Below are 11498 nucleotides of genomic sequence, written 5' to 3'. Positions count from 1 at the left end.
TCACAGCAGATAAACAGTAATGAGTATTTTGGACCAAACCACTACACCCTGTCATGCCTCTTAAAAACTTGGCAACATTTTCAGAGAAATGAGGGCTTTGCTGTTAAGAGATTGCTGTTTAAATCTAGACGGATGGGTCTCAGCAATGCAGCTAAAGAGAAGTTCTGCTTTACATTACTGGTAATATTACTTTAAATCATTAGAATTTCAAAACACAGTTTGCTATTCATTATGGATGCCGAGTTTCGTTTGTTGTTTGATTTTTCACTTAGACTGGATGGGAAAAATAGGTTCATCATTTTCACTTTCAGGTTCCATCTCTGAAGAAAATAAGCTGTGACTAACAATAGTTATTAGTGGCTTGTCTCCACTGCCCATACCTCAATCATCGTTATTAAATGTGATTGATTAAAAGCATTTGCGTGTCTGTTCCAGAAGGCGCTTTGGGAGGTGGGGTAGATTGACACATAAGGACACTTGTTTTGGCAAGAGAAAGGACTGGTGTTTTTCTAAACCAGAATGTACCTTACAGTGATCCTCATCTTCAGCCTGTACAAGTCAGTGTCAGAATAATGTGTAGCAAGTGGGAGTGTTTGCACTGGAATACAGGGAGAAGCCTGGACTGAACACAGGCAAGTGCCAGGGCAGACTGAATTAGACACAGGGATTGTGGGCTTTATCATGTGTGGTCCAACCAGGAACGTCCCAGAGAAGGTAAGGATAGCAGCACCCTAATTATGGCTATTTATTTCCACATGCACATACTCACATTTGCTACGGCATTCAAAAATCCGTGATTTTATTAAAAAACGAGTACACCTGGAAATTTTCCAAGATTCTCCCGACTCACTTGTACTTTGAGAAATGCCATTGCTTGTAAAAAAGTTTGTCAATTCCCAAATGTGCTTCTTCTTTGAAAGACAGAGTGTTCTCTGGACTGACACCCATCAAATCTCACAAAAAGAAAGACAGTAGCATATTTCATGCTGCTTTTTTGTCGTTGGTAGGGGAAAATAAACCTAAAAATGAAAGGAGAAAACAGATCCCTCCCTATTAAATTTGGGTGGCAATTGTGTTAAATATCTGTAACAGTGGCATTTGAATGAAACATTACTATTTAAAATTAGTTCAGTAACAGCAAAAGTAATATAAAACATAGGAATAAATCCAAGAAACAGCAATAAACAGTAGGTGCTGGCATGCATATAGAATTCATTGTGCAAGAATGGTTAATGCCTTACAGAAACTTATTAAGAGAGTGTGAAAGGCATATGCTAGGATAATCTTGGCATTAATATAAAAATAGATTAAAAAGAGCAAAAAAAAAAAAACATTAAATCCAGTCAAAATCTTTAGGTGTCATAGGTAACTTATTGTGAAAGAAGAGATAAAGCCTGGGAGAATTTATCTGGAGTAGAAATTACAGAAAGAACATTAGAAATATTCAAAAGAAAGTCTAAAAGCCTTTTGCAGAGTATCACGTGTTTTGATTTATCTCAAAGTTTCCTCATTCTTTTAACACTTCCAATTTGACAGAAGCATTTGAGGGTTATATAATAATGTGTTTTACCACCATTTCTGCATAATAAAGTAATTGCTCTATTAGAGGAGCATTAGTGAGAGGAGCAAGTGACACAAAGGAACTTTGTATCAGGAGGAACTTCTGCATAAGGACAAGCTTTTCTTTGAGAACACTGAGGGAATTTTGGCATGACAAAAGAAAGAGAGAAAAAAAGCAGTTTACTTTGCCAACAGTATCCAAGATATTGAAGTCTGTCAGGGCATAATTCCTGCCGATATCTGGACGTGAATATATTTTATTGGAGTGACACACTAATAAGGTGGCACTGAGATGAACAACCTTGCTCTGAAGCTAGGTGAAACACCTTTGAGTCTGTTTGACACAGTAAAAGGTCCTTTGGAAAAAGATCAGGTCCTGGTCTATGTGCTTCCTAATTCCAGTATGGATTAATTAAATGAGCATCTTCCTCATCCCTTGGCACAAGGATGAATCTCTTTTCAAATAGCTCTGGGATCCTCTGGTGGGGAGCAGCTCTTTTTTCTCCCAGTCTGGCATCAGTATTCCTTGCAGGGGATAGTTTTTCCTGCTGCACTTACTTCTGGGAAGTTGGGAGGAGAAGACTGATCTCGAGGAAGGAAGTCTTTGATCTCCCCACAAATAAATGGAAGGAAGTGTGTGATTGAGAGCCACAGTACTTCTGTGCACACAGTGTTTCTGCTTCAGTTTGTTGTAATATCTATCCTGGCTCTGCCAGCCATCCTCTTAAGCATTGACTAAGTGAAGTTCCCACCACAGGGTGATATTTCCCACCAGGAAAATAAGAAACAATCTGATCTTGATGAGGGATGCTGTTGGGCAGGTGTTACCTAATATTTGTGAAGAAGTCTGTGATCCTCTGATGAAAGGTGTTATGTTAGTGCAATTTATTGCATTAAATTTAGTAAGATTCTTTGGCACAGATGATTTCCACCATGTTATTCACCAAGTTATTTTGGCTAGAGATCAGCTCAAGCCAAGCTGTTTCATCTCAACACCTTCAGTGTTTTGAAGACTTTGGGATGTAAGTTTGGAATTTGCCCATCTCTGCCTTGAAGCAGTTCAGTCCTGCAGAGTGTAGCCTGTATCATTTGAGAAGAAGTCCTGAAGCCCAGTGAATAGGAGCAAAGCCCTGTCTATTTGCATGTTAGAAGTTTGCTTTGAGGCACTACTCCTGCTCAGCCACCTGGATGAGCTGCCACCCATTGTGAAATGTTGGAATAATTGCACCCAGCAGTGCTCTGGTTCGTTGTTGAAAAAGATGTTCCAGGTTATCACACCCAAGTGCAAACAAGGGTGAGAAAAACCCAAACCTTCAGGTCATTGCAAGCCATGAAAAAAGCTGCCCACCTGATTGCAGCAGGCCAGAGGGAGGGACATTTTTAATGAGTATTTGCTATATTCTCTGATATAAACCCCATAATTTCTGCCTTGGGCTTGGCTTAGTGTGAAGCATCAGTAGGGAAGGAAATGTCTGGCGCTTGGCTCAGTGGGGTGCTTGCCATGCCTCACAGGGGTGGCCAGGGCCAGCGAGAGGGACTCATCTCCAAGGCTTGGGAACAGGAGCAAGAAGTTGCCGGGCCACGTGTCCTGTCCCTGGAGGCCCCTTGGCTGCCCCGGGTACAGTTTGAGGGCTACGTGATCCCCCACAGCTGTGGACGCCTTTCTCCCAGGATTAAAGAGGTCACTTAGGACACTCCCAGAGCAGCAAGGTCCTCCTCTCCAAGGCTTTAAATAGCCCCTCTTCCTTCCATGTCTCCTCTGAGTTTCCTGGCTTGCTCAGGCCTATCTGACTCCTCAGAAGAGGAAATCCAGATTTGGACAAAGAAATGCATGTACTGTTCACCACAGAGGATGGTGACCCCTGTGGTGATGCTGAGGATGTTTGGTTGGGTATTTTGGGAGCAGGGGCAACTTGACCATAATTGCTTGGGATCCTTCTAAAGCTGGATGATGGTAGTATTGTTAAGAAGGTGCTCCACTTATGACAAAATTCAGGCTATAATCACTTTAATTGGAATCCTCCCTTACTTTGCGGTTGCCTACTGATATTTCAGAGGTCCCTGAACCCTTTTTTCCCCCGTAAGCCTCCATGTAACAAATACTGTGGATAATAACCTTCCAACAAGAAGAAATCACAGTTAGCTGGCTGAATATTGAAGCTGAGGATGGGAGCATACAGACAAGAAACTCTCCAGGGTATTTCGCTCTCTTATTTAAGTGTGAATTTTTAGCTCCTCTTAAATTAGAAAAAGCAATTTACTCTGACAAAGCACAGAACATAAGGCACCAAACCTGGCTTCACAGTTATTGTAAGGCTAGATAGTCAGCTGTGGGAAGAAGATATCCAGCTGGCAAATCCATAATGCCAGCGGTGAGTGGCTGTGCCCAGCAGTTGGGTTTGGTAGGCACCTCTCCCTTGCTGGCAGAGGACTCTGATTTAAGCATTAAGAGAGTAATTAGAACCCAATATTTTCTAGAGGTCTCAGAAGACATTGAGGACTAATGCTGCTCAGCCTCTAACCTGCTCTTGATTTTAACCTGTATTAATTTTGCACCAGAATTTCTCTTCAATAGGCTTTGAGTGCAGAGAGTGAGAGATCTGACTTGCAGATGTAAGTCTCATTACACAGGCAGTTGGGCTGCCGACTGCTATTTGTGTGAGCAAATTTATTAAGGGAAAGAGAAGAGAGGAGGATATATTTTGGACAGGTCAAATCCTGCTTCCGTATTTAGAAACAGGCTATTTAGAAACAAACAAACAAGTAAACAAACAAACCCTGGAACTGGACATCCTATTCCTTAGTCTCACTAAAAAAGACTCAAACAAACAGGTCTGGAAGTTTTTTAGCCCAGTGAAGCAGTACCTTTTCTTTAAAATTAGACCATTTTGTCTTGTTGTTTGTTTGGGAGTTTTTTCCTAAGCAGTCACACAGCTTTGTGAGACAATTTAACAATTAATTTAAGAGATGTATTGGTAGAAATCATGTTGTGCGTTGTCTTGCAAGAGCGACTTCTTTCATTTTGCATTCATTATTTTTGTGATTGGAATAACTGCTTTGTATTTCTTCCCCCAAATAAAATATTTATTAGTAAATCTCACACTGCACAAATTAATGCTGTTTGATTTCTTTCTGAGCGTCCTCCTTTTTTCAGCATTAATGTTTAGATTCCCAACAAACCCTCTCAGTAGGTTGTGCGTCTCATTTGGAGAAATACTTGCCTTTGGGCAAAAGACACAAAAGCCCAAAAGACTGAGTTTATGGGAAGTTTTTGTTTGAAGGCAGTGCTGGAAGGGTAATGGCACTGGTGGCTGCTATCCTCCAGGGGGGACACGAAAAATCCCACCTCTGTTGGGTTTCTGAGTCTTGTGCAAAACATCCCCAGAGATTTCCCTGAGGTTACCTGTTACTGTGGCTTAGTAGCAATTTTATAATCTTGTCTTGAGTAAATAACAGCTGGTCTTGGCATGTTCCCAGAAGCAGGACAAGGAGACAGGAGCTGTTCCCTGCTTAATCGTGGGTCAGTGAAATAACCTGAGCTGCCAGTCAGAAATGTTGGGATGGAGCTGTTTTCCTCCAAGCCCAATGTCACCAATTAATCACTTGCTGCCTGTAATGTATCAACAATAATGTGCTGGGATATTTTTTATTCCTGGATTTCTCCATCCTCCTGCTGTTTATCTCTGAGGAGCTTCTGCCAGGCTAACCCCAGTGTTTCAGGGATTAGTTCCCAGAAAAAGCTCAGAGAGGAGCTCTCAGCCAGGAGCTGATTAAATGCATCTGAGCTCAGCCCTGTCATACTCCTGGTTGGGTGAAGACAACAGAAAGCTTTGCTGGAGTAAGGCTAAGAGAGATGAGGGACTCTGACCAAAAAGGACAGCCATGCTTGATATCTGAAGTGATGTTTTTGCTAGTTTAGCCTTTGTCCAGCCACAAGCTGTGAGAGGCAACTACAGGCTGTTGTTAATAGGTAACAATTTGGCTCTAACTGTAAATCCTTTTAGTGAAATCCTGCAGGAGGTCAGCGATTTTGTAATCTAACTTAAGCCTCTGGGAACTTTTCTCTGCTCTTGTTCCACCCATATACAACAAATGTATCTTCATTAGTCTGTGCATACGTAGATGCTCAATCTAACATTTGTAAGCGCTGGCAGGAATGGAAAATACTTAGCAAGAGGAATTTTACTTCCCTCCTCTCTTTGGTTATTCTTAAACCATCAAACATCGCTCTTTCAATAAAAATAAGTAATGTGTTTATTTTTACCAGAGCTGGGTAAGAAATTTGCATTAAAGAAATTACTCTATTCATCTTTTTTAGATCAGGCACAAGTTGTGATTTTTGCATTTGTACTTACTCTTCAAAAAGATTTACTGATTATTTTTTATGAATGAATATGTTGGCAATTCATCCACAAAGAGTTTGTTACGTGTATTAATTTAAACAATTGATTCTAACAGATTTTAATGTCCAAATATCTTTGATGACTTCAAAAACCCGAAGGTAATTAGTCAAAATCTGAGCTGTTTCTTTTCAACAGGCAAGTTGCCATTTAGCAAGACAGTAGCAACTTTAGGGCTGTTTTTTTTCTGTATTATCTTGCTATTATAAATGGGAGCTCTGTTCTTCTGCAGAAGTCTGTATTATTCAGTGCTGCCACTAAAGTTACTGGGAAATATGTTAGAATTTGTAATGGGACTGGGGTTTTATCCACTGTTTCAGCCAACACATGAGTCATCCAATTCCTTCACTAGTGTGCAAGGAGGAAGGGCAACAATGAAGCACCAACACAGAATGCTAATGTTAAAATATCAAGAGTAAACACTCAGGTAAAATATTTGGCAATATCACCCAGCTTTAATTTTCACATTTTAAGGGTTGATCTTTCATGTTCCCTGAAGTTCTTTGTTTGCCTGAGTCCCTGGATAAAGTGCATGGAAAGTCAGAGGATATCTTATGTCATCACTATTTGTGTTAATGGCTTAGGAACCCACAATCCAATCAGTTAAAATAAACAACCCAGTGTAATAGGAGCATAAATCAATGAAGACTTCATTACTGAAACCTTAATGTGTAATCCATCCACCTACAGAGGAAAGGGATACTGAGAGGCAGCAAGACAAAACCAGAGGACAGTCTGATTTAGGCAACCCTGATGTTTAAAAAGGTGTTGATAACAGTAAGTCTTCCTGGAGTCAGTAAATTTGATGGATGCTCTTCATTCCTGACAATCTGCCCCTGACTATTAAGTCCCTATGCTAAAAAATGCCAAGAAACTCTGGGGAAGAGAACTCCGAATGTTCTTTGTTTAGTCTAGGAGACTTGAGACAGCTCAAATGAACAGACATGAATAAGGAAGATTAACATAGGACTAAAACTATATATCTTACCCAAGAGTAATGGTGTTCAGAACTGCTCTGACCCTGCTGCAGACTTTCCTTGCTGTGTGGTCCCTTGAGCCAGTAGCACAAATCTGGACTCCTCCAAGGTGAGGGCAGCAATACTTGGTGAACCAAGAGTTACTGGATTTCATTGAAGCCACGTATTCTGTTTGTCTTGGCTCTGAAAGGAGCAGTAATCCCATCACATCGAGCCTTTTGATTTCAACATGGATCATAAAAGGGCTGAACTTTTACATTCAGTGCTGAGATCTCTGCTTGTTGAGTTAATAACGAATAGAAACAGCAGGCTCTCTCTGGGCATGGGCCAGCTCTGAGGTGGGGATGAGACAAGCACTTTGCCTGTTGGTTTTAACTAAGAGTGAAAGCAAGGTGAGCCTTTAGAAAGCCATCAGTGCTCACAGACCTTCCTCCACCAAGTTCCCATTTCAGAAGTGATTCTCTGCTTGTTTGCTCCAGTCTCATCCTCACCTGACTCTTCTTCGTTTCTCCATTCCCCTTCCCTGACCACATCTTGTTCTTTTCTCTCATCCCCCTGCTGATACCTCTTGTTCCTGTTGCTCATTTATGCCATCATGAAATATATATTGAGCAGTCAAAGTTTGGTAGAACTGCTAATTGGCCAAAACCAGTATGATGAGAAACCTTGTTTTTCAGAGATTTGGAGTTTGTTTTTGTTAATAATTATGGCAAAAAAATAAATCTAAAAATACATACAAGGCTTAGGATACAGAAACTAGGAAACATTGACACTAACGTAGTGATTCCATGCAGAAAATGGCACATATAGTTTGCCAGTACAGAAGGAGATTTGGTTGCAGGGAGCTGCCAAGCATCCTACAGGATTTTTGTGACAGGGGTGGAAATCTGTTTCTCCAGGCTGGCAGTCACCTTCTCTGACTGCAGACTGATCATTTTCCTGCTCTATCCTCATGTGTCACTCCATGCATACCCTCTTCAACTGTAACAAAGGAGGTGGTATGAACTGCAGCTCCCTAATTATCTACACAATCCTCAGCACCTTGTCAGTTTGTGCTGTGACTTTTTCAGGGACTCATTGGGAAAAAAGTGTCCATTTGCAGTAATAGTCATTGTTACAGATATGAATTAGATTTTCCCTGACATTCTTTCTAGAGTTTCTTTTTTGCTAGGTGTTACTTCTCAGCTCGTCTTAAATATTCAGTTGCATAATGTTAAATGTGTCAGAGAATGGTTGAATCAATTTGGCTGGTAAAATGATCACATATATCCAGAACAGATACCGGGTTAGTTTAAGTTACCAAGTAGGTTAAGTTTCTGAAGCAGTTCAACAGTCAGAAACATAGGAGCCATATATTTGTGAGATGTTACCTTATTGTCATAATTTAATTGAAAATAAAATTATTCCATTATAGTTTACGTGATCCTGAAGTTCTTTGGGACCAAGGCTATTCAAATGCAAGTTTTCTATTATATTAGAAATTTGCATGGTGTTGCATCTGTTCAGAAATTAAGACACCCAGGACTTAACCCAAATCCCTCAGATTGCAATACACACTGGTGATTAATTCTTGAATCACAGCAGTGAAATCTGTTTGGAGGAGGATTAAAGAAGGGGTCTAGTGTATCACACAGATGGGTGGTAGATATCATGTGTTTCCTTCTTCTCAAGTGCATTATATCTTATTTCCTCTAGTGAAAAATTTAAAGTAACTGTAAAGCAGAATGTGTCATGTCAAAGTGTGGTGGTAACTTGGTCTTAAAATTAAATTATATTAGTTTTAAAATAAGCTTAGGAATTTTTCTTCTCCTCAAATTCAAGGCTTCCACGTGGTTGTAGCTGCAAAGACAGGACAATATTCTTGTAGATGGGATTTTTATAATTTAAATATATTGTTCTTCAACTCCAGTAATAAGAGATACTGTCATGGAAAACCACCCCACATTTAGCATTTCTATGCGATACAGAATTTCCTCAACTTTGGAGTAGCCAGATCAAGTCAAAAAAGAGAGCTTTAGTTTAGAATTCAGATGTAAGTTCTACAGAAATGCTACTGTGTATTAAATACTGTGTACTATGATCTGTCAGAGGCTTTTAAAATGTGTTATCAATATGTTTCCACATATTCACTGTCCAGATGGCACAAAATGCTCAGTATCCAAACAAGGATCTCAATGCCTCTGCGCTGTGTGATGCACTGCAGCCCTGTGCAGCAGGAAGTGCCCTGTCCTGAGCTGATCCCATGTGCTGTGTTTCTGTTTCAGAGCTCCTGTGACAAGGATGTCATCCTGAACATTCTCAGCGTCCTCACTGACTTGCTGTCTCTGGGTAAGGAAGCAAAGATCTGGGGCAAAGGCTGTGGGCAAGGGCAGAAAAGGAGGTCCTCAAGTAAATCAGGGAATTCATATTTGCATTCAACCTTGGCCAGGTGTTTGCAAGGTGAAAAAAATATAAATTGTATCCATAGATAAGCAGTCCTTACTCCTGTGTTTGGAAAACTGAGCTTATTGGGAGTGTTAAAGAAAAAAAAGAAACTCAGAGAAAGTTTCAATTTTTTCTTTATAGTTTTGAAGATATCCATGGGTTGCAAAGCGTTTCATAATCCCTGGCAGTCAACCACTGGAAATGTTCACCAGTGCCATTGGAGAGAGGGCTGTGGGACAGGGAAAGGAACCTGACTTTTTGGAACCCAGGGACCCTCTAATGCAGAGGGTTCAGCCTCTCTCCAAAAGGCACTTCTACCTTGGGGCTGCAGGGAATGGATGTCGTTTTATGTGCTCAAAGCTGCATGAAAAAATAACTGTATTGGCAAAAGAACTGAAAAAAAATAAAAAAAATCCAGTTCCCTTTCCTTTCTATTCCACCACAAAAATCTCATCTGCTAAACAATTCCCAACCCAACTAAGCTGTCAGGCTGTGGGGGCTGCATTAGTGAGTGCTGGATCCTCGTGGGTCCCCCACTCCTGGAAGCCCCACCAGAGACATCACCTGTCCATCTGCGCCTCTCCTTTGGAGCCCTGCATCCCTGTGCCTCAGCTGGGTGGAAGAATGGCCTCCATGGAGAATAGGGGCTCCTACTCTCCTCTAGGAACTGACCGAGCAGCAGCCCCCAACCACGGAGCCTGGATCAATGTTTGTTAACACAGCAAGGCTCCCAGGGTTAGAATGTGGTTTCTTCAGAGACCTACATTTATTTGAAAGCTGTCCCCAAGGCTTCCCTAGGATTCCTTTTCATTTGACAGAAGCCCAGTGCAGCTTTAGTTCTTTCCTTGTTTAATTTCCAGTATCTAAGAAAAGATCACTGAGCCTTTTGCTACTTTGAAACCCGTCAGTGTCTCTGCTCATTCCTCTCTGCCACATTTCATTGCACAGTGAAAAACTTTTGCAGCACATGGGTTTGGAGAGACTCAATGTCATCAGAGCACATAGTTCCACCATGCAGCCGCCAGCCATGTGTCCTGGGATCCATGGCCAGTTCTGCAAACGCTTGTGCGTTCATGGCACTCAAATATTGTCTGAAGGCCATCGAAGCTCCTTGTGCTCTGTGAGGGCTGAGGGTTTGTGACGGCTGTGGCTCAGGGAAGGGATGCTCTGAGCAGTCTCCTCTTTTCCCCAGGCACTGGACGGAGAATTCACTACGTGATCAGCAAAGGGGGCAGCGAGGCTTTGCTGCAGGCCCTGGCCACGGCTGCCCGGACAGAGCCACCTGACCACGGCACCCTCCTGCCCCTGCTGCGGCTGCTGGCCAGGGTGGGCCAACGAGGTACTGCTGAGTGCTGGGGGGCTTCTTGAGGGGGGCCATCACTAAGGATGACCTCATCGTGGCCTTCCAGTAGTTAAAGGGGACAGACTTTTTAGTAGGACCTGTTGCTACAGGACGAGTAAGGGTTTTAAACTGAAAGAGGAGGATAGATTCAGATAAGACATAAGGAAGAAATATTTTATGATGAGGGTGGTGAGGCATTGGCATGGGTTGCTCAGAGAGGTGGTGGATGCCCCATCCCTGGAAACATTCAAGGTCAGGTTGGACAGGGCTTTGAGCAACCTTGTCTAGTGCAACTCATTGCAAGGGGTTTGGACTAGGTGGCCTTCAAAGGTGTTTTCCAATCCAAACTGTTCTATGATTCATCTATGGTGACTTAAAGTAAATCCCATGTTTTTCTGTTTCCAGCAAGATTAATACTGATTTAACTCATTGATATATTTGAATGCCTTTGTAATGAGGTTTTTGAGTTTCAAGGTTTGGTGGAAATATGTTTAGCAGCACTGCTGCAACGACCTGGCCTTTGCAACAGTTTAATTCTTATTTGCTTTTCACAGATAGGAAGTTTGGGCTGAAAGTGCAGAAGGCAGAAGCCACTGATATAATACTGAGCTTGACAAGAAGAAACCTGGGCCACCACCTGCGCCTCACCCACTGCCTCTGGGTCCTGCGTGTTTGTGCTTCTAATGGTGAGTGCCAGGATTTTCCTTTTTTCCTCTGTGTGACAACCACCAGGGTCCTTTTTTAGTCATTTCAATGCAAAGAAACATTATTCCTGGTAGGGTTAGTGCCTGCATG

At 41.8% G+C, this 11498-nt stretch overlaps 1 protein-coding gene across 1 annotated transcript in view; it reads left to right on the top strand.

The window, feature by feature from the left end:
* Positions 1–11498, top strand: part of AGBL1 (AGBL carboxypeptidase 1) — a 276286-nt gene that overhangs the window by 11073 nt on the left and 253715 nt on the right. The window contains exons 2-4 of the mRNA XM_042039542.1: positions 9202–9265; positions 10554–10700; positions 11258–11389. Of these exons, the coding sequence (XP_041895476.1) occupies positions 9202–9265; positions 10554–10700; positions 11258–11389 (343 nt within the window). The remainder of the gene's footprint in view (positions 1–9201; positions 9266–10553; positions 10701–11257; positions 11390–11498) is intronic.

This window comes from Corvus kubaryi, unplaced genomic scaffold (assembly GCF_017639235.1).
Source record: "Corvus kubaryi isolate FWS band 111438036 unplaced genomic scaffold, C.kubaryi_AGA036_p1.0 37394, whole genome shotgun sequence".
Lineage (NCBI taxonomy): Eukaryota > Metazoa > Chordata > Aves > Passeriformes > Corvidae > Corvus > Corvus kubaryi.
This window is presented reverse-complemented; position numbering and strand designations above follow the sequence as displayed.